Raw genomic sequence first — 24,132 nt, 5'->3', positions numbered from 1 at the left:
AGATTTTGTAAACAATTGGATTCAAGTCAACGAATATGTATTGTGTTTGTTATGTGCTATGAATACAAAGGGGCGTAAGGGGTTTGTGTGTGTGTTTGTAAGGGGAGGTAAACGGCAGAGGAAAAGGATGACAGATACAGATGAATAGATCATTCCTAGCCTAGAGATAATCTGCCTCTTTCAGGAGACAGGCTCATGTACAACTAACCAAAATACAGGGTGGCTACTGTTATACACCAATGGTGGAAAATGCATGGGAGTGCAGGGAAGAAGCAGATTTGCTGAAATTCTGAACTTACATCTCCCAGGAAGAAAAAAAGATAAAAAGAAAAACAAATCTATGCTTCAGAATTTATTAAAGGTGAATGGAGGAGGGGGAAGAACCTTAGATTAAGGTTCAGAAGTTCCCTAAGAGGGGCGCCTGGGTAGCACAGCAGTTAAGCGTCTGCCTTCGGCTCAGGGAGTGATCCCGGCGTTATGGGATCGAGCCCCACATCAGGCTCCTCCGCTATGAGCCTGCTTCTTCCTCTCCCACTCCCCCTGCTTGTGTTCCCTCTCTCGCTGGCTGTCTCTATCTCCGTCGAATAAATAAATAAAATCTTAAAAAAAAAAAAAAAAAAAAGAAGTTCCCTAAGAAATGGGGGAATGAAGCATGAGAGACTATGGACTCTGAGAAACAAACTGATGGCTTCAGAGGGGAGGGGGTGGGGGAATGGGATAGACCGGTGATGGGTAGTAAGGAGGGCGCGTATTGCATGGTGCACTGGGTGTTGTACGCAACTAATGAATCATCGAACTTTACATCAAAAACCAGGGATGTACTGTATGGTGACTAACATAATATAATAAAAAAACATTAAAAAAAAGTACATATATATAAATTAAAAAAAAAAAAGAAGTTCCCTAAGAAATGGGCCAGAGAGTCATAGAAACTGAAATAGCTCAAATGTTCCATCTGATTTGAGTTAAAGAGATAAGTAGAGAAAATTATCCAAAGCCTACAAGATTGCTTAAGTTAGTGGACTTTTGTACAGACTGGAACTTAAAAGACCCAGAGTCCCAAAGGTTGATAAAGAAGACTTGTATACATGCCTGGCAATGTGGTCAAACCTAGACTGGGAGTTTTGTACAGCTGTGCAAAAGCCAATTTCTCTGAGCTTTGGTTGGTACATAATTGTAAAATGGGGGAAATGCTATAGCTGCTTTCCTCACAGGAAACAAGCTGTGGAAACTGACACGCACCTGCTCAAGTTATGGACCTTCAAGGATAAAGAAGGGATTCTTAGACCCGTAGGCAGAAAAAAAAAGCAGACCATCTCTAAGAAGGGAAATATAAAGTTGGTGTCAGATTTTTGCAAGGCAGGTTTCAGTGCAAAGAGACTACAGAGGAATGCATACTGACTGTTGAAGTTAGAACAAAGTGTCCTGCACTATATATATAGTATGTATAAAAGTATGCAAGTATAATGTGGCCATAAAAGTCATGAAAGAACTCAGGGGATATATTGCTGCTACAACTTTCTGGAAACAGGAAAAACAAACAAGCAAAAAGACTCAAAGAAAACAAACAAATAAACAAAAAATCTCACATAAGAGATAAAGAGAATAAATGAATAAATAAATGAATAAATTCAGCTACATAAGAAAAAAAGAAAAAGAAATGTGGTAAAGGGCTGGTAATGGGCATCAAGTCCATTAAAATGTAAAACCCAAACAAGCAAATTAGATGCAGAATATAAATGATATGAACCTTACCAATGTAAAACAGAGAAATGACAAGAAAGAATTTGAAGGTGGAGGTCAATAGAAGAACTCTATGTACATTAATTTCCTTATTTTTCTCAGTGGAAAGTATACTGCTTAAGTTTAATGAAATATAAAATTGAGGTTGAAGGATGTTTTTTAAAGTTATAAAAGGAAAATCACCAGAAGAACTAAAAATATAAATGCATACACAAGCTCACTAAGCTTACATCGAGATATGGAAGCAACCTAAGTGTCCTTCCAGAGCTGGATGGATAAAGAAGATGTGATGTGTGTGTGTGTGTGTGTGTGTGTGTGTGTGTGTATAAATAAAATGAAATATTACTCAGCCATACAAAGACTGAGCTCTTGCCATTTGTGACAACATGGATGGACACAGAGCATATTATGCTAAGTGAAATAAGTGAGACAGAAAAAGACAAAGACCATATGATTTCACTTATATGTAGAATCTAAAAAAAACCCAAACAAACAGAATCATAAATACAGAAAACAAACTGGTGGCTGTGAAAGGACAGGGGGTTGGAGGAACAGGTGAAATAAGTGAAGGGGATTAATAGGTCCAAAGCTCCAGTTATAAAATAAGTCAGTCACGGGGATGAAGGCACAGCATAGGGAATACAGTCAATAATACTGCTCCCCTGAGTCGAGCTGGATAGGTACCAGACCAGCCTGAACATCCCCGGAATCAGCCTGAGACGCACGAAGATACATCTGGATCTCTACAAATGAACATCTCCAGCGCTGAGTACTGAGGTACGAAGCGGGGAGCCGTGAAACCGCGCACAGATATCGGAAGATAAACGGAAGGGGGAGGGAGCCACCGCATTCAGGTGCCGGGAAGCAGTAGCCACCTGCATGGGGGAGTGGGTGGACTTGTGGACCGGCACCCGCGAGAGAGCAGACTGGGACCGTGAGCGGGCAACGCGCGCCACCAGACTGAAACGGAGCTCCAGTGTGCTCACTGGAACCACACTGAGACCGGGAGCTCCGGGAGCGTGCAGGGGCGGCTGGCGGCGTTAGAAACACAAAGGACAGAGACGCGCCGGCCCTGGAAGTGAGGGCAGGGACGCCGGGTGTGGGGCGCACATCCCGGGACGCTGCAGGGTTGAGCAGCACCGACAGAAACAGAGTTAAAGTGGCCAGAACATCAGTGGAGAACGGTCCGCGATCCCTCTGTTCTGAGACAGAGGCTGAAATCCGGCTGCTGCTGCTCTGACTCTCAGAAGAGGCACAGCAAACCGCTAGGGAAAGCCGCGAGAGAACAAAAGCCTGGAAATACCGGCTCACAGTGTACCCATCCCCATTCCCCCTCGCAGGGGACACGGAGACTCTACCCAAACAGGGTTGCCTGAGTATTGGCGCGGCAGGCCCCTCCCCCAGAAGGCAGGCTGAAAAATCAAGAAGCCCACATCCCTAAGATCCCTATAAAACAAGGGCGCACACCCTGGTCCCGGTCAATAATTTGGGCTCGGGACAACCCCGCAACCTCTCCTCTTCAGAATAACGAGAAGGAGAAATCTCCCCCAGCAAAGAAAAGACAATGAGTCTGTGGCCTCTGCCACAGAACTAATGGATATGGATATAACCAAATTATCAGAAATGGAATTCAGAGTAACAATGGTCAAGATGATGTGTAGACTTGAAAAAAGTATTAACGAAAATGTTAATGAGAATATAGAATCTCTAAGGGCAGTACTGAGAGCGAATCTGGCAGAAATTAAAAATTCTATGAGCCAAATGCAGTCAAAAATAGAGGCTCTGACGGCCAGGGTGAATGAGGCAGAAGAACGTATTAGCAAATTGGAGGATGGGTTAGTAGAAGAGAAAGCTAAAATAGAATCTGGACTTAAAAAAATCCATGCTGAAGAATGTAGGTTTAGGGAGATTACTGACTCAATGAAACGTTCCAATGTCAGAATCATTGGCATCCCCGAGGGGGTGGAGAAAAACAGAGGTCTAGAAGAGATATTTGAACAAATTGTAGCTGAAAACTTCCCTAATCTAGCAAGGGAAACAAACATTCGTGTCCAAGAGGCGGAGAGGACCCCTCCCAAGCTCAACCAAGACAAACCTACATCACGTCACGTCATAGTGCATTTGGCAAATATTAGATCCAGGGATACAGTATTGAAAGGGGCCAGGGCAAAGAAATCTCTCACGTACCAAGGCAAAGGTATCAGAATTACATCAGACCTGTCTACACAGACCTGGAATGACAGAAAGGGTTGGGGGGGGGCATTTTTAAAGCTCTTTCAGCGAAAAACATGCAGCCAAGGATCCTTTATCCAGCAAGGCTGTCATTCAGAATTGACAGGGAAATAAAGACCTTCCAGAATCACCAGTCATTGAACAATTTCGTAACCACGAAACCAGCCCTACAGGAGATATTAAGGGGGGTTCTATAAAAGGAAAAAGGCCCCAAGAGTGATACAGAACAGAAAGTCACAATCGATAGAAACAAAGACTTTACTGGCAACATGGCATCATTAAAATCATATCTCTCAATAATCAGTCTCAATGTAAATGGCCTGAATGCTCCCATAATGCCACAGGGTTGCATATTGGATAAAAAGACATGACCCATCCATTTACTGTCTACAAGAGACTCATTTCGAACCCAAAGATGCATTCAGACTGAGAGTAAGGGGATGGAGTACCATCTTTCACGCAAATGGACCTCAAAAGAAAGCTGGGGTAGCAATTCTCATATCAGATAAATTGGATTTTAAACTACAGACTATAGTTAGAGATGCAGAAGGGCACTATATTATTCTTAAAGGAAGTATTCAACAAGTGGATATGACAATTATAAATATATATGCCCCCAACAGGGGAGCAGCAAGATACACAAGCCAACTCTTAACCAGAATAAAGAGACATATAGATAAAAATACATTAATAGTAGGGGACCTCAACACTCCACTATCAGAAATAGACAGAACACCCTGGCAAAAACTAAGCAAAGAATCAAAGGCTTTGAATGCCATACTTGACAAGTTGGACCTCATAGATATATATAGAACACTACACCCCAGAACCAAAGAATACTCATTCTATTCTAATGCCCATGGAACATTTTCAAGAATAGACCATGTTCTGGGACACAAAACAGGTCTCAGCCGATACCAAAAGATTGAAATTATCCCCTGCATATTCTCAGACCACAACGCTCTGAAATTGGAACTCAACCACAAGGAAAAATTTGGAAGAAACTCAAACACTTGGAGACTAAGAACCATCCTGCTCAGGAATGACTCGATAAACCAGGAAATCAAAAATCAAATTAAACAATTTATGGAGACCAATGAGAATGAAAATACAACAGTCCAAAACCTATGGGATACTGCAAAGGCAGTCCTAAGGGGGAAATACATAGCCATCCAAGCCTCACTCAAAAGAATAGAAAAATCTAAAATGCAGTTTTTATATTCTCACCTCAAGAAGCTGGAACAGCAACAGAGGGACAGGCCTAATCCACGCACGAGGAAGCAGTTGACCAAATTTAAAGCTGAAATCAATCAAGCAGAAACCAGAAGTACAGTAGAGCAGATCAACAGGACTAGAAGCTGGTTCTTGGAGAGAATCAATAAAATTGACAGACCACTGGCAAGACTTATCCAAAAGAAAAGAGAAAGGACCCAGATTATTAAAATTATGAATGAAAAAGGAGAGGTCACGACGAACACCATTGAAATTGGAAGGATTATTAGAAATTTTTATCAACAGCTATATGCCAATAAACTAAGCAATCTGGAAGAGATGCAATCCTTCCTGGAAACCTATAAACTACCAAGATTGAAACAGGAAGAAATTGATTTCTTAAACAGGCCAATTAATTACGAAGAAATTGAGTCAGTGATAAACAACCTTCCAAATAACAAAACTCCAGGCCCGGACGGTTTTCCTGGGGAATTCTACCAAACATTCAAAGAAGAAATAATACCTATTCTCCTAAAGCTATTTCAAAAAATAGAAACAGAAGGAAAGCTACCAAACTCATTCTATGAGGCCAATATTACCTTGATCCCCAAACCAGGCAAAGACCCCCTCAAAAAGGAGAATTACAGACCGATTTCCCTAATGAATATGGACGCCAAAATCCTCAACAAGATACTTGCTAATAGAATCCAACAGTTCATTAAAAGGATTATCCACCACGATCAAGTGGGATTCATACCTGGGATGCAAGCGTGGTTCAATATTCGCAAATCAATCAGCGTGATACATCATATCAACAAGAAAAGACTCAAGAGCCATATGATCCTCTCAATCGATGCCAAAAAAGCATTTGACAAAATACAGCATCCTTTCCTGATTAAAACCCTTCAGAGTGTAGGAATAGAAAGTACATTTCTCAATCTCATAAAAGCCATCTATGAAAAGCCTACTGCAAATATTATTCTCAATGGGGAAAAGCTGGAAGCCTTTCCCTTAAGATCAGGAACACGACAAGGATGCCCACTCTCGCCACTATTATTCAACATAGTACTAGAAGTCCTTGCAACAGCAATCAGACAACAAAAAGGGATCAAAGGTATTCAAATCGGCAAAGAAGAAGTCAAAATGTCTCTCTTCGCAGACGACATGATACTCTATATGGAAAACCCAAAAGAAGCCACTCCCAAACTATTAGAAGTTATAGAGCAATTCAGTAACGTGGCGGGATACAAAATCAATGCTCAGAAATCAGTTGCATTTCTGTACACGAATAACGAGAACGAAGAAAGAGAAATCAGGGAATCCATCCCATTTACAACAGCACCAAAAACCATACGTTACCTTGGAATTAACTTAACCAGAGACGTAAAGGACCTTTATTCTAGAAACTATAAATCACTCTTAAAAGATATGGAGGAAGACATAAAAAGATGGAAAGATATTCCATGCTCATGGATCGGAAGAATTAACATAGTTAAAATGTCCATGCTACCCAGAGCAATCTACACTTTCAATGCTATCCCGATCAAAATACCGAGAACGTTTTTCAAAGAACTGGAACAAATAGTCCTTAAATTTGTATGGAACCAGAAAAGACCCCGAATCTCCAAGGAACTGTTGAAAAGGAAAAACAAAGCTGGGGGCATCACAATGCCGGATTTCGAGCTGTACTACAAAGCTGTGATCACAAAGACAGCATGGTACTGGCACAAAAACAGACACATAGACCAATGGAACAGAATAGAGAGCCCAGAAATGGACCCTCAGCTCTTTGGGCAACTAATATTTGATAAAGCAGGAAAAAACATCCGGTGGGAAAAAGACAGTCTCTTCAATAAATGGTGCTGGGAAAATTGGACAGCTACATGCAAAAGAATGAAACTTGACCACTATCTCACACCATACACAAAAATAAACTCCAAATGGATGAAAGACCTCGATGTGAGACAGGAATCCATCAAAATTCTAGAGGAGAACATAGGCAGCAACCTCTACAACATCAGCCAAAGCAACCTTTTTCATGACACATCCCCAAAGGCAAGAGAAACAAAAGATAAAATGAATTTATGGGACTTCATCAAGATTAAAAGTTTCTGCACATCCAAGGAAACAGTCAGAAAAACTAAGAGGCAGCCCACGGAATGGGAGAATATATTTGCAAATGACACTACAGATAAAGGACTGGTATCCAAGATCTACAAAGAACTTCTCAAACTCAATACACGAGAAACAAATAAACAAATCAAAAAATGGGCAGAAGATATGAACAGACACTTTTCCAATGAAGACATACAAATGGCTAACAGACACATGAAAAAATGTTCAAAATCATTAGCCATCAAGGAAATTCAAATCAAAACCACACTGAGATACCACCTTACGCCAGTTAGAATGGCAAAAATAGACAAGGCAAGAAACAACAATTGTTGGAGAGGATGTGGAGAAAGGGGATCCCTCCTACATTGTTGGTGGGAATGCAAGTTGGTACAGCCACTCTGGAAAACCGTGTGGAGGTCCCTTAAAAAGTTAAAAATTGAGCTACCCTATGATCCAGCCATTGCACTACTGGGTGTTTACCCCAAAGATACAGACGTAGTGAAGAGAAGGGCCATATGCACCCCAATGTTCATAGCAGCAATGTCCACAATAGCTAAATCGTGGAAGGAGCCGAGATGCCCTGCAACAGATGACTGGATTAAGAAGTTGTGGTCCATATATACAATGGAATATTACTCAGCAATCGGAAAGAATGAGTTCTCAACATTTGCTACAACATGGATGGCACTGGAGGAGATAATGCTTAGTGAAATAAGTCAAGCAGAGAAAGACAACTATCATATGATTTCTCTCATCTATGGAACATAAGAACTAGAATGATCAGTAGGGGAAGAAAGGGATAAAGAAAGGGGGGGTAATCAGAAGGGAGAATGAAACATGAGAGACTGTGGAGTATGAGAAACAAACTGAGGGCTACAGAGGGGAGGGGGGTGGGGGAATGGGATAGACCAGTGATGGGTAGTAAGGAGGGCACATATTGCATGGTGCACTGGGTGTTATACACAACTAATGAATCATCGAGCCTTACATCGAAAACCGGGGACGTACTGTATGGTGACTAACATAATATAATAAAAAATCATTATTAATAAATAAAAAAAAATACACTTAAAAAAAAAAAAAAAAGCATCTGATGCGGCATTGCAGGCTTGAAGATGGAGAAGGTCCAGGGTCAAGCAACCACAAGGAACTGGATTCTGCCAACAAATCCAATGTGCCTGGAAGCAGATTCTTCCACAGAGCCTCCAGAAAGAAATGCAGCCCTGCTCATCCCTTGATTTTGCAATGGAGAGAATCTAGTCATGTCCTGCCTAACTTCTGACCTACTAGAACTAGGAGATACATAGGTGGTGTGTCGTGCTTTTAAGTTTGTGGTAATTTGTTATGCAGTGATAGCAAACTAATCTATACAAAGAAAGATTTCTAAGACATATTGTTAAGGGAAACAAAATAAGAGAGCAACATGAAAAAGAAACGTATCTGAGTCTACGGTATATTTGTATTTTTATGTGCCACGATGCCACACACACTCTCAGCCACGGCCGTCATTCCTCCTTTTTGATTGCTGATCATTGTCTGAGCTTGTTTTCTACGGTACAACAAACAGTTTTGAAAACCTTTGAAAATACTTGTTGTAGCTAATGCTTTGAAGTAGCATTATTGATTTCCTAACATAAAAACCAGGAGGGAAAAAAACAGGAGAAAAGAATAAAAGGAAGAGCATGAAACACAGAATAAGTGCTACACATTAAAAAACAAACAAACTAAAACACTTGTCAGTAAATGAGTCTCTGAAAGGCCTAAAAAGCAATGACATTCAAATTTATCCATGTGTCTGGGTCAACCTTTGGACTCCTGATTTACTTTCCCATGGAAACCACGTTTGGGGTTGATTAGATTAAATGCATTATGTTAGAAAACTCATGCATCACACACTGATTATTAAGAGTAGGTTGGTCTCGGTGTAACAGGCAGAATGCTAAGAATGACCACGCTATGGAGTTAGCCCCTATATTCAATGCTCTCCCCTGTGAGTGTGGGTGGAATCTATGAATACAATGAGGTAGCATTCCTATGATTTTATTAACTTAAATGTCAAAAGGGAGATTATTCAAGTAGGCTTAATCAAATCTCATGTGCCCTTGAAAAGCTGAGAGTTTTCTCTGGCCTGGAGCAGAAAAGAAAATCAGGGAGTCAAAGCACCCTAGCTGGCTTTGAAGACGGAGGGAGGTGTGTGCCGAGAAATGCAGGGAGCCTTTGGGAGGTCCCGGCTGAAAAGCAGTAAGGACACAGGGGCCTCAGTCATACAACCACACTTCAGTGAACTTAGCCGACAACCTGAACAAGCGTGGGAGCAAGTTCCTCCCAGAGCCTACAGAGAAGAGCCCACACGACTAACATTTTGATTTCCGCCTTGTGAGACTCTAAGCCAAGAACCCATTAGAGCCCACTGGACTTCAGACCTACAGACCTGGGAGAGAATGAGTTGTTTTAAGCTGTTAAATTTGTGGTAATTTGTTAGTAATAGAAAACTAATACACTGAGTATTTTGCAGTTGGCAAGTAATGGACTAACGAACATAAACTTCTGGCACACAAGTGCCATGTGTTTCTTAATGACTCCACAGTGATAGGGGCTAAATATATGCGCAATAAACATTTGTAGGTTGTTTGGTCAGCTGGTGAATGAGTGCATGAGTAAATAAATGAACGAAGATCTTTGGTCAGTCAAATCATCCAACAAATGTTTACAGAATACCCAACATGTATCAGGAAACATTCCTATTACATATTGGCGTGGGGTTCGATCCCAGGACCCTGAGATCATGACCTGAGCCCAAGGCAGATGCTTAACCCACTGAGTCACCCAGGCGTCCCATATATTCTAGTTTCAGACAAGAATTCAAAGTTCCAGACACTAGAGTTTCTCATATTGGAGGAACAGAAGGTCACTGAAGCACCATGAATGAAAGCTCATGGAGAGAGAGGACCATAAGGTCAGCAAGGAGGCTTTCCAGGCAGGACTGTGAGGGTCACACATAGAGGGTGGTGAGTCTGATGGGGGGACAGCGGAGGGTTAAGTGGGGAAATGCTATGGTATAATGTACGCTTTTCTCTTATAAATCAGGAAGGATCCCAATGTTCAAGCAAAGTCCTTTAAATATCACAAAGTAACTGTCAGGAAAACTGATGACTACAGAGATGACAATACAATAATCTCCAACATGTAGGTGTGCTGTATCAAATTTAGAGCTGAAATTCTTATTATACTCTCAGTTCAATGTATACAGCCACATAAAGAAAACAAAGACAGTGTAATGTGACTCACCCTTGTCTACATCCCAAGTTATATATGTAAACTATTCATTTTCCTGGTGGACATCATTTGTCAATATCATTATGCAACATATATACATTTATATATATATATATTTTTTTTTTTTTCCTCCCCAAGATTCATCTATTCACTTGAGAGACAGTGAGAGAGCAAGTGCGAGTGGGGAGTGGGGGAAGGTGAGGAGGAGCAGTGGGAGAGGGACAAGCCAACTCCACGCTGAATGGAGAGCCCAACATGGGGCTGATCCCATGAGCCTGAGATCATGACCTGAACCAAAACCAAGAGTTGGATGCTTAACTGACTGAGCCACCCAAGCACCCTGCCACTTATATATATCTTTTAAAACACTTGGATGTCCTATTAATAAAATCTGAGCTTTGATTATTTTTAAGCATGCAGTGTATAGGTAAGCAGTTCTCTACTTAACCTACCAACTGCTTAAACATAGTGGGCAAAGACCTGACATTCCAGGAAAATTTTACAGATTGATAATATATAGGGAAGTATTTCCTTCAAAAAAAAAAAAAATGAGCAGATAGGCCTCTGTAAACTTTAAGTAAAATTATCTGGAGAAAATACCAAAATTCAGAAACCATGGAAGATTAGTATTAAATATATAGCATGTGAAATACATTAGAATTATACCATACTTCTTTCATGAGCTAAAAATAAAGAGGATATAGCACAGAGGGACCTTAAATTACATTTACAAAAGGTAGAATGATAAAGTGGGACACTGGAATGAGGAAGGTATTCTTGGCCTAGGTCAAAAAAACACTTTGAAACCACTAATAGTTACTGAAAACTTTCTTTAAATTAGGCAAAAAAGTTAACAAGAATTGTTAGGGTGTCTAGCACTGCATACATTGCAATGGTGTCTACATTTCTTTAAGTCTCTGGATGGTCATGATTCTCTGAAATTTACAAGGTAAAGAGAGGTGAGAATGGAAGGAAGGACGAAGGGAGAGAGGTTGAAAGAGAGAGAGAAAGAAAAACAGATTAAGGGGAAGGTTCCACGTAGATGGATCGGAACTTGTGTACAAGTATTTTTCTTTTCTGTCGTCACAATATCTGGGTTTCCAGCTGGCATTTAGTATTTTGGAGCAAGTGCTACGGATGAATGTTTGTGTCCCCAAGAATTCAAATGCTGAAGTCCTAGTCCTCAGTGTGGTGGTATTTGGAGGTGAAGCCTTTGAAAGTAATTAGATCTAAGGTCTTGAGGGTGGAGCCCCATGATGGGATTAGTGCCCTTTTAAGAAGATGAAGAGACCAGAGCTCATTCTCTTCCTCACCTGAGGATACAGAAAGAAGGCAGCAGTCTGAAAAACAGGAACAGAGAGCCCTTACCAAAAATCTGACCATGCCGGCACCCTGATCTGGAATTCCCAGCCTCCAGAACTGTGAGAAATAAACATTTATTGTTTAAGCCACTCAATCTATGGTATCCTGTTATAGCAGCCAAAATAGGTTGAGATAGCCAGGACTACTCAACACTTAAGAACTGCCCTGCCCAAATGACACTAGTGTCCCCATTGTCCCCATTGAGAAATTCTGCATCTCAAAGTAAGGGTACTTGAGTAAACTGGACTTCAGTGAACATTCCGTATTCAGGAGCTAAACACTTGAGGTGGGATGGAAGACAGTGATTAAAATAAGAAAATCCAGTTAACCTTCTGTTTCTATGACTGGTGTAATGTACGTAGGCTATTATCTAGGCCTGTGCCTGTATGTTATTTGACATCTTCGTTGAATTATGTATTTCTCACTTACTAGGCAGGTAAAAATATTTTGTAAAACTTTTGCAGAATTTGTTTCTCAATTATTTAATAATAATAAAATCAAAATTCCATGTTCAAAGAGTGAAATTAACAGAATATTATAATATTCCTAAATGTTCTCCTTCCAGAAATAAAAAAAAATATTCTACCTACTTGAGAGAATTATTCATGTGTTTCAACACAACTTCCGAATTGGCCATTACCAAAATAAAAATTCATTTTTATGGGGCAAAGACATTACAAGTAGTAGATTCACAATGCACCATATAACATAAAATAGAACTTCACACCTTCAAGACTGGGAATACTTTAGGTTTGGGCAGAGAACTAATACCAGAGAGCAAGGAAATAAATTTCATGGTCCCATCCCCATCCTCCAATAAACAAACAATGGAAGAATAACAGAGAAATGGTTAACTAGAGTCTAACCGTAGTCACTCTACCATCCTTGGAGAGAAGCACATTTACAAAGAAAAGATAACTGTTCACCTTCAAAGCACAATACTTTGATATTTTCCACACAATCATTCTTTCTTAAAAGGGGATCACTGTCAAAGGAATCTTTCCAGCCGTGAGTCCTTACCTTGTAGCCTGTAGTAGGTAGAGGCTATCGTACATAAATTATATCGATGTAAAGAAGAGACTGTCCTCCTAGAGACCCCATTGTGGGTGGTAGAATTCTTTGCTCAGTTTTTTTTCTGAATTTCAGCTTTTCAGAGCATTGAGTATTAGAGGAACAGAATATATATATATATATGGGCAATACGGTGTCACAGGAATGGAAAATAGGCCAAGTTACCGATTAGAGTAAGGTTTGTTTAAAATAAAAAAGGTACCGTGATAATATGATAATATCCTTCCCCTTATGGTCTGCTTATACACACCTGTTTGGAATAAGCATTTCTAAACATAATTAAAACTTATGTTACCTTACTTAAAACTGTATTCCCTTATAGCTTGAATTCCCATCTTTTTCTCTTTCTCTTGATTCACATTACTCTTCATAGGTCATCTATAGACACAGAAACAATACATGCCTTTCCTGACCTTGTAAGGGTACTGTGAGTACTTCTCTATCATTACATTGTTTCCTTTTTTGTGCTTTTTTTGGATACTGCTGTCATTAACTAGACAATATTTCCCACCCTTTCTTGAGATTATCCAATTCTCCTGTTCCAAAGTCAATGAATCTATGAATCTCATGCCGTAATCAACAGAAACCTGCCAGAATAGCTATAAATGAATCTGTAAAGACTATCACCCGAGGTCGTCAAACACGAATCAGATGTCATGTCCATAACACTAAAATGGGCTTTTGTAATAGTGAAAACACTCACCTCAATCCTGAGAAGAAAGATAATTTAGATGTTCTTTTTTAAAATCCTCTTTGCCTTGAGGTGCCTGGGTGGCCCAGGTAAGTGTCCCAGTTAAGTCCCAGGTTCTGGGATCGAGAGCCCCACGTCCTCCAGCTCCCTGCTCTGCCGGAAGCCTGCTTCTCCTTCTGCCACTCCCCCTGCTTGTGCTCTTTGTCGAATAAATAAATAAAATCTTAAAAAAAAAAATCCTCTTTGTCTTGTTAATTCTTCCAGGCAGGGACTGTCTCATATTTACCTTTCTATAGCTCTCCTGGGGACCTCCAATGAGTGCTGTACGCAGTGAATACAATCGCCCTGCTCTAAAGGCTTTGGCTGGTCTCTTAAAATGTTTGTTATTTTTGCTGTTGTTCTATTCATCATTAGTTCTCAGCTAGATGAGAGGGAAACAGGAAAGGTCGAAACACAGGTCATCAGAGGAGCTGTGAGACTGGATGGAAGAAAGCGGAATAATATCTCACAGAGCAAGTGCGCAGAGGCGAGAAGAGAGCGTTAACGCAAGTGAGAGAGTTTTGTGAGAACTTCTTATTAAACCTCTAAACTGCTCTTCTGCATGCTCCCTGCTCTAGATTATTTTTCATTATCTCCACGTCTTCACATACGTAACATTCATTAATATCGACCAGGAAAATTCAAGGGGAATTCTGAGCTTAGTTGGTTAGCACATTTCATTCATTTCATTCATATAATCACAACCCATGTCCCTTCAGATGTTTTTCAACTCTTGACTTGACTTTGCCATATCTTCCTAACTGGCCTCACTGCTTTTGGACTTCATGCTGCCATCAGGTCTCCTTTTACTGTGAAGAAGTTTCCCCAGAGCCCACAGGCAGACTGCCCATCAGAGCTCATTGAGAGGTTAGGGGGAAGATGGTTTAAAAGTGTCAAATAATATAAAGTTGATAATGTGTGTATTACCCATTAAACCTATAAATGTTATCAAGCATAGTACTTGGTATTAAATATAGACAATCATTTATTTCAATGCTGCTGTACTTGTTTTGATTTCATTGACTTCTAGAACCATGCAATGCACATTAGTAAAGACTGAACATTTTAGATGACCATGAATAGCAACAGGAACTTTGAGAATTTATTTTTGTTTTCAAATAAATTCCTGTACCATTTATTAAGTTATTGTCTCTCAACTGTAAATCACCCTTCTATAATCCACTTTGTGAAGCTGACACGAATTAGAAGCCACTTTTCCTTCTTCTGCTGGCTTCCTGTTTGGCTCTGCCATTAGACGGCACTAGAGAGAGAGGGGAAGGCTGGGAGAGCGTGAACGGACTTCTTGCTCAGTCCTATTTGCTTTCTGTGCCTACCTTTCTGCTTGTTATTCCCATGCACCCTAAAGACGCGTTTTCACCCTGCAGTGCAGATCATTCTGGTAGTAGCTGCTGATTGCAGATTTTCCAATGCTCGCAGAACCAACCAGGTTCCTCTCTGGCAACACCAGCACTAGCTGGCTAGACTACCAATCTCATCAATGAGCTCAACGGTTTGAGTGCCAGCTTTGGGGGCAATTCCTTTAGGTCAGAGACTAGATACCAGCACAGCCAAGCAGTGAGCCTTCATCACACCTCCTTTTAAATGTCTACGTTTTAATCATCTCCCACTCTTTGTTTTGTTCGCCCCAGTCTGAGGGGAGGTTGCTTCCTGCGATGCTACCTCCGTGGTACCTAAGCTTAGTATTACACTTTTGCCTTTCCAGTTCTTCAACATCTAGTCATCAATTCTTTATCAATTGACTCTTTAATATGGTAAATCTCTTCTTTTTTAGGGGAAGCTACAGGTTTGAAAAATTTTTTACCAAAAGAAGCCTGTACTATTTCATCTTTTCCTGCATCCTTATAATCACGTCCACATCCTGTTTTACTTCAATCTTGAGATGCCATATTGGTGTCCATAACTTTCAAGGTTTGGATGCTTTTGTTTGCAACTCTTCACCCCCATTATCACAATCTTTTAAAAAATTCTAACCCAAAATCTATGTGCTACGGTAGTAGACATAAATTTAAGTTCTTCAACCATTTCCTTCTATTTTATTAAATTCAATATATACTCTATATGTACAAGTTTCTCCAGGCTCTCAAGTCATGACTTTGAAATTAAGACATACCTAAGAGAACTATGGCTAGCAAAAGATGGAAAGTGGCATCAGGAGCGGAGAAAAAAGGGAGATAGCGATTTTTTTTTGGAAACAGAGGAACAGTAGGATATCGGGGGGACAAGAAAAGAACAGGAGGTGGTGGCAACAGTAAGAGATGTCAGAGGTGATGGAATATTCCCTGGTTATGTTTTTTAAGTAAATGGAAAAGGAGGGCTTTAAGGTTTGGCATTGTGCTTTATGACAGATAAGGACATGATGAACCTTCCAGAATGTCCAGATTGACCTATACCATCTAATTTGGGACTACCTGGAATTCATTTCAGGAAGATAGAATACTCAAGAAGGCTTAATGATCTGCCGTCAAAGACTAACTGGATGAATTCAAACTTAAGGAGGGAAACATCTTTCAAATTCACTTAAAAGCTTTCAAAAATTCTATTTAAAGCTAAAAAGCAGAAGGAGCAAGATTATAGTCAGACAAATACTGTGAAATATTTGGGGCAAGAATTAGGGTGAAGTGGGGAGGAAGGGAAGGATTGCCAGATTTGTTACCTAAGGGGTATAATTATCCCCATAACATATTTCCCAAGAACTTTTCAATCTTTAAGCTTTCTCCTTCTGTGCTTTCAAAACCCAGCCTAGATATAGTCTCCTGAGTGTGTTATCCAGAGGAAATGTGAGATGTATCACTGATTACTTTGAGTTCCCAACTGTCCTATTTTTAAAGCTATCTATAGCTATGTAGTTGACAATAAAATATTTCATAAATGTCAACCACTTCCCACAAGTTTTAAATTGCTTGCTTTCTACCTGTGGAACACTTAAGGAAATGACTTTAATTTTTTTTTTCCCCTCTAAGTTAATCCATAGTTGTAGCAATCAGAGAAGATTTGGTTTTTATAAAACTTCTTTCAAAGAGTGACTTTAATGTGGTAATTTATTTTTTTGCTCTTACTTATTTCTCTTTTTCATTTTTTTGTTATTTGTTTTAAGTTTTTTTTTTTTAATTCCAGTTAGTTAACATACAGTGTAATATTAGTTTCAGGTATACAATACAGTCATTCAACACTTCCATACATCACCTGGTTCACCTGGTGCTCATCACAGCAAAGGTACTCTTAATCCCTTTCACCTGTTTCCCCCATCCCCGTCCATCCACCCTCCCCAGTAACCAACAGTTTGTTCTCTATAGTTAAGAGTCTGTTTCTCGGTCTGCCTCTCTCTTTTTTTTCCCCCTTTGGTCGGTAACCTACTTATTAAACTGAAACTTTCTGAGTAGGTAGAATAACAATTTTCTTTTTGTTTTAAATTGAGTAGACTACTCAATACATCTTTGCAAATCTGGAATAGAGTTGAAGTCTAGTCCCTCTTTTCTATGTGGGGTACCCTATCTGGGGCATCCCTGTTGGGGGCCCTTTTATTCCTTAATTGGTGTAACTCCAATAGGTGGAAGAGTCTGATGCGGAAAGCATTCATTTCTCATTCACTGAATGAGGACAGAGCTCTCCCAGTCAGCAACCTGAGGTATCACTAAATTGAAGCATGCCCACTGTGATAAGCCAAAAGAATCAAGAGCTGACCTAAATGGATGGAGGCAACCAGAAAGAACATATTGAAGAAGGTGCATTTTGAATGCCAGGAAAAGAATTAAATGATAGTAAGTTAGCAGAAAAGAATCTCATGAATGGGAGCAAGTTATGAAGAAAGCTTTGTTCATATGAAATGAGTAGAAAAATGATAACAAGGATGTTTCACTAAACGTATCAGTATCTAGAAAGACAAAACGGTTAATAGTGACTTCCTATTTTGATAAATTTTCAGTTACTTATTTGGTAACTGAGCAGTGACTACCGTCAGTTGTTTCTGATTTTAGTACTTAGCTGGGGAGCAGACATCTGTGTATAGATTTACAACATCTAATACACCTTTACATGAATGTACTGAGTCCAAAGTTGTTTATCCTTTTCCCTTCATCTTATTTAGTCTTTCCCACAACTCTGTTAGATTGAATATTATGCGTATTTTCCATGAGGAAACTGAGGCTCAAAGATAACTTAGTGACTCGGGCCAAGCTCACATATCTAGAAACTGAACCCTGCTCTGTCTGACTCCCAAAGTAATCTTAACTGTTACACTAGCTGCCTGCTGATTTGGGTAAAGTGATGGTGGGCCACTGCCAGCACGTTTACTTAACTAGATAATCTATTGCATGTGGTAATGAAGAATGAAGTTTTTAAATGCGTACTTAAGAAAGGCATAAAATGGCCATTATTGAACTCAGAAGTGACAAGATGAAAATAGGGACTGCAAAAGAAAATTCTAGACTTATATCTTTAAGCCAGGGACTGGAAGCAACTAGAAGTGGTATTGTTTTGTTTGTTTGGTTTCGTTTAATAAAGCACATCAGGAGCAGTCACGGCATGGCAGGGAGCAGGACTAGGTTCATGGGCAGTAGAAGGAAGACCCAACTAAAGTTGGGAAGGTGGATATGAGGGGAGAAGAGTTAAAAATCATTCCCAAATTGGCAAGCTTAGGAAACCAGGGATGGTAACTATACTGTTTGATGAAAAATCTAGAACGGAGTGGTTATTTAAGGTATAATAAGAGTATGAATTTGAAATTCAATATTCATATAATCAGGGGCTGCACTATATATTTAGAGTAAAATTTCAGGGCAGCCTCTCCAGCTTTTCTCCACCCCCAATTCAAATTTTTTATACCCCACCATAGCAAAAAGACCAAAACACTTTTATAGGAAGGAATAATTTGGAAAGACTGGGCTATAAAGCCAACTGAACTTGGTGTTGATAGCGCAATCATGGATTTGATTAGACCATAGATCTACTCTCTCTAGCAGTCCTATGCAGATTGTGGAGACTATTTTTTTCCTTTTCATCGGTGATAGATAAGCTAGTTAGATGTTAGAGTCCCTCCTTTCCTTCCTTCTTCTCTCCCTCTCTCCCTTCTCTCTTCCCTCCTTCCTGTTTTAGTTGGGGGTAAAATTCACAGGACATGTGCTTTTGTCACTATGGCTGGTTTCTCAAGATACTGAATGATGATTTTAGTTATATAATTGACTGTAAACAATGGAATATATCTTAATTCTGGGTATATTTTATACATTTGTCTCTTTAACCCTGATAAACATTTCCCCTTGGGCTTCATTCCTGTTTGTTCAGAGAATAATTTGTTCCGACTTCATATTCAATAAATGAATCACCAACGTGTTCCAGCAGATATTAGACACCATTGAATATATGGGAAGGTTTTCACCAGCAGAGTTTGTTTCATCTAGGCAAATTTTTCCTTATTAATTCAATCCAACAAGCTTCTCAAAATTATATTTTTGTGTAAATGTGAGTGCATGTTTCCACCATTAACTTACAAAACTTTATTCTCCTTAAAAGCATTAACTTATATTTCTTCCTTAAAAAAAATTGTCAGAATTTTTCACTTGAATTCCCTTATTTCTTGTCTTGAAAGAAAAATCAATAATCTCTATGCTCCCAGATCTATATTTATCACGTTCCACCTTCCTCCACTTCCCTGCCAAACAACAAAAACAATAAACAAACTCAAGAAATGGAAAGAGAGAAGGACCATAAGCCCCAAAGTCTGATTTGATTTCATAATAATGGGAAATTACTTTAACAGATGTATGGCATTATATAGGAGAACTGCATCTTTCAGAGTGGGAGCAATCAAGAGAAAATATAAATGTATTCAACATACTGTCTCCAGAGTATTTCATACTATTTTGCTGTAAATGTTACGGCTGGTCACAGACATGCACTTGTTAAGGGACGATGCTGTACAAGGAAAAGGTTACCAAGAGTTATGCTATTGCTGTCAATTCACACTTACGGCAACTGCCTCCAGGATTTGTTTAACAGCATCTGCAGCGTCTCGCTCACTGTAATATCCCTTCTCCACAATCCTAAAAAAAACCAGGAAATGCTTCTCAGACACATGCATTCAGGGCAGTGGATGTTAAGAGAAGTTAACTGAATTAATGTAAACGTGCCAGCATTAATGCTGGGGGAAATACTTCTACAAACTGATACTCTAGAAACCTTGGGTTTCTTTAGGAAAATGAAACACATTTATTTTGCCTGGGCTTGAACTGGCCATCCTGAGGACAAAAAAATTCTTTTTAAACCCTGTACTGGGAATCGTGTTAAACATATACCAAGCAGGCAACATACCATGAACCATCCCATGTAATTGTCACACAGCATCAATAATTATTAAGTCATGGTCAGTGTTGTTTTATCTATCCACTCAATTATTTCCCATCCTCTTTTTTATTTTAAAGCAAATATCAGGCATCACATAATTTCATTCATAAATAAGGAGTTTGTCTCTAAAAATATAAAGGACCTTTCAAAATTCATAACTACAATGCCATTATTATGCCTATAAATTACAATTCCTTAATATTTTCAAATACACAGTGTTTCAAATTTCCAATTGTCTTGGACATGTTGAAATTTGTTTGTTTGAATCTGCATCCAAATAAGGTGCACACAATTTGACTGGTATTTGTGTCTCTTATCCTCCTTTTACCTGTAGCTCCCTGCTCCTTACCCCTCCCCTCTCCTCTCTCTCCATCTGGCTTTCTGTTCCAAATAAATGACTTGCTCTTTTTGCATGGAGTAGATGAGGAAACTTTCTTTTCCTTTAAGGAATCTTTCTTTTATTTTTTTATTTTTTTTTAAAGATTTTATTTATTTATTTGACAGAGATAGCCAGCGAGAGAGGGAACACAAGCAGGGGGAGTGGGAGAGGAAGAAGCAGGCTCATAGTGGAGGAGCCTGATGTGGGGCTCGATCCCACAACGCCGGGATCACGCCCTGAGCCGAAGGCAGGTGCTTAACCGCTGTGCCACCCAGGCGCCCCAGGAATCTTTCTTTTAACTTAAGTCTTTTCCATTTTAATTTCAGTAATGTTTTCCTCAGTTAGAATGCTTTGTTTTCTTCCACGGCTTTGGTTTTTCTTTTTGAGGGGTGTGCAATTAGACACATCATGAGTTTTTCTACTTTTGATTTCTATTGTTCTTTCTTCTATAATTTTCTTAATTTTAGTATTAAGTAATATTAACTTTAATATTCTGTAGATCATGTTATACTTTCATCTGTTTGTGGGCATATCCTCCTGACATGCTGATTTTCTGTGCTCTTATAATCATTTTGTATTGCAGTTGATGGAGACACCTGTCTGTTGCTGCTTATTTTTAAGCAAAGTTGGTTTTCTTAACCTTTTTGATAGAGTGATAGGTCAGACTATCTTTTCTAGTTTCATGGCCCCTGACTGATTGTTTTCATGAAGCATTCAAAATTATGACCTCAAACTTTCTAAGATCTCTTTTCTATCTGGAACTTCATTCCCTTGCCTCTACGCATCTCTGCTCTGGTTACTGGAGTCTCTTCTCAGCAGTTTCTCCTCATGTACACAAGGGGGCTTCAGATATTAGTTTCAGGAGTTCACAGGGTCTTGACTGCATTTGTCTCTTCAGACCTTACTGTGGGTGCAGCCCTTGTGCTTCCCAGAAATTTGGAAGGCAAAAAGCCCTCACAATTTCAGCTGTTCTTGTATTGGCCCATTCTGCTTCTCAGTGATTTGGAGGCTTTGGAGATTTGAGTGTTCTCCTATTCTCGGGTTCATCAATGACCTCTTTCTTCCTCTAACATAGATGCCAATACCATGGGGCTCTTGCAATCATCATTAGTTTGTCCTCATTTACTTGTTTTCTAGGCTCCATGGGGAAGCCTTGTCACCTGGTTTTGTTATAGATATTGTCTGTGAGATTCTGACAAATATCTTGTATAGGGATATTTGGGACAACTGGAAAACCACACTGTTGCTGTTTCTATCTTCCCAAAGTTTCAAGAGAAAACACATTTTTGACAGCACTGAAGATTACCAACTTGCATAAGATGTTTTCAGCTGACAAAAAGTTTATGGTGAAGACATGTCTGAAAAAGGTCAATTTAAAACATATAAGAAACAAAACTTAAACATTTTTTTATAGTTTTGCATTGAAATTTTTTAGACTGTTAATATTTTAAGTAGCATATTTATTTCTCAGAAAGTTATCTTCCTTTCTTCTTTTTTTTAATGTTGTGGTAAGAAGTAAGTTCTTGAGGCAGCTGGAATTAAAAATCTATAAAAGCTGGAATTAAAAATCTATAAAATCTTTCCAAAATAGAGGATGGATGATGCAGAAGAGCAGAAAAAAACAGAAATAAATTAAATAATATATAAGAAGATACCTTTATGACCATAATTATCAAGATTCAAAAAATTATATTGATGCAAAAATTTCAATTATTTTTTCTATTCAATTATTCAGAACATTGTCAAGAAACACAAACCCATCATCTTTTCAAAGGATGAAAGATGGAATATCTTTCCTCACCTTTTTACTCATTGGATACCTGTTCTGTACACATTTCAAATAAAATGTGAAAGTGGGTAACAATATTCAGGGAATCATTATTATTCAGTTCTTGAAAATCAATTTTCAGATAATATTTCCTTTCAAGATCACAAATTCTTCCAATTCACGAATAAGTTACATAGACTACTTACTAAACATTTAATTGAAATAATTACTTGTACTATACTTTCTGAACATATTAAAATTAAGCATGAGAGAAGAGGAAAAGAAGGACTACTGTGTCAGGGTAAGTTGAGAACTTTGGCTACTATTACACAATCCTCTGCATTTTGTTCTAAATGTGGATTTTGTGATATGTCCATCAACCAATTCAAATGTAATTGGTGTCTCCTCTGTGTGTGGCACCTGCACTCTCAGCAGCTTGGCTGTCTCCAGTCCTGTTAACAGAGGGAGTTGTTACAAAGATGGTAGAAAGGAATGGCCAATAGTTAACTTTCTTTCCACCTCCCTTTCTTCCCAGAAGAGGATAAAATCAGTTACCTCCTGCCCTGCAAAAAACAGTGTGGATTTTCCCCATGGCCACTTACCAAGGCTAGAGCTTTATTGCAACCGTTTTGTGGTACCCCCCTACAGGGTGCTCCTCATGGCTTAGTCTAGGCAAGCACTACTCCTTGGGGTTGTATAGAGCCAACTTGCACAACCACGTGCAGCCTCCCTGATGAGAAATCCTCCTTGTCTATCAAATACAGGAGTTCTTATGAACATCATTACCTCTTAGAGAGGCAATGCTTCACACACTAGAAATTCCTCCCTATATTTTGATTTATTATGACTTCTCAAGCTTTGGCCCAAATATGATGTTTATACATTTTCATTTGGGAATAATTTAGAGTTCAATGCTTGTGTTCAGAATATGACCTTGTGTGTGAATATCTAGGGACTGGCTGGATAAAGGACTGAATTTTGGGGGGACCTGTTTTCAGGTGTGAGAGAGGGAAGAGTAGTGGGTATAAGAATAGTTCATGGAAATCTCATTAATTTTCCACAGTATAAGTTAAATTAGTAAGATATTTCATCTTGTTAATATAAAGGATGCATTCTAACAGATATGTCCATTCATTCATTTATTTAATAAATATTATGGAATGACTGTTATGTGCTGGGCATTTAGAAGTGAACCAGACATGGCCTCTGCACTCATGGGGTTTCTCTTGGTATAAGCAGACAGACAACAATCGACACACTGTGCTAAATGCTGTGGCAGAGGTATTAGAAAATGACCCGAGAGCTCAGAGAGAGGACCAGTGATCTATTCTGGAGGCTGTGCAGGGTGGGAAAAGGATTCCGGAAGTAGCTATATCTCAGCTCAGACCTCAAGGGTGTACAGAAGTTTTCTAGTTGCAGAAAGGGTGGGGGCTGAGAGTGGGGTAGGTGTGGAGGAGCAGTGACTGGAGAGGAAGAAGACTGTTCTAAGAAAAAGGACCAACACTGTAGTGAGAATTAGAGAGTGCAGAGGGCATAGTGATAGTCAACCAATATTTCTGTCTAACATGAGCCAGGTATTTGCTGAATCTGTAAAGAATAAGATTTGGGTCCTGCCCCAGATGAGACTGCGGGTAGTACAGAAATTATTAACAAAACATCACCACGGATGTACTACATGTTATACTGAGGTTTGTACAGCCAAAGGATTTACAAATTCTCTTGTCAAGAAGGTCTCTAGAGCAGATATGTGGGACAGGAGCATAGAATGCAGGTGCCTTCCCCACCCCATCCCCAGGAGCTACACTTGCCACAGCTTAGCCCTACTATTAGGACTTAACCGTGCCTCTTCCAGGCTCCTTCTGCTCCAAGGGATTTTGTTCCCAG

At 39.4% G+C, this 24,132-nt stretch overlaps 1 protein-coding gene across 1 annotated transcript in view; it reads right to left on the bottom strand.

The window, feature by feature from the left end:
• Positions 1-24,132, bottom strand: part of CAMK4 (calcium/calmodulin dependent protein kinase IV) — a 210,150-nt gene that overhangs the window by 52,215 nt on the left and 133,803 nt on the right. The window contains exon 5 of the mRNA XM_048221217.2: positions 19,728-19,800. Within this exon, the coding sequence (XP_048077174.1) occupies positions 19,728-19,800 (73 nt within the window). The remainder of the gene's footprint in view (positions 1-19,727; positions 19,801-24,132) is intronic.

The sequence above is a fragment of the Ursus arctos genome, unplaced genomic scaffold, assembly GCF_023065955.2.
Source record: "Ursus arctos isolate Adak ecotype North America unplaced genomic scaffold, UrsArc2.0 scaffold_5, whole genome shotgun sequence".
NCBI lineage: Eukaryota > Metazoa > Chordata > Mammalia > Carnivora > Ursidae > Ursus > Ursus arctos.
The sequence above is the reverse complement of the archived record's forward strand: the minus strand, read 5'-3'. Positions and strand labels throughout refer to the sequence as shown.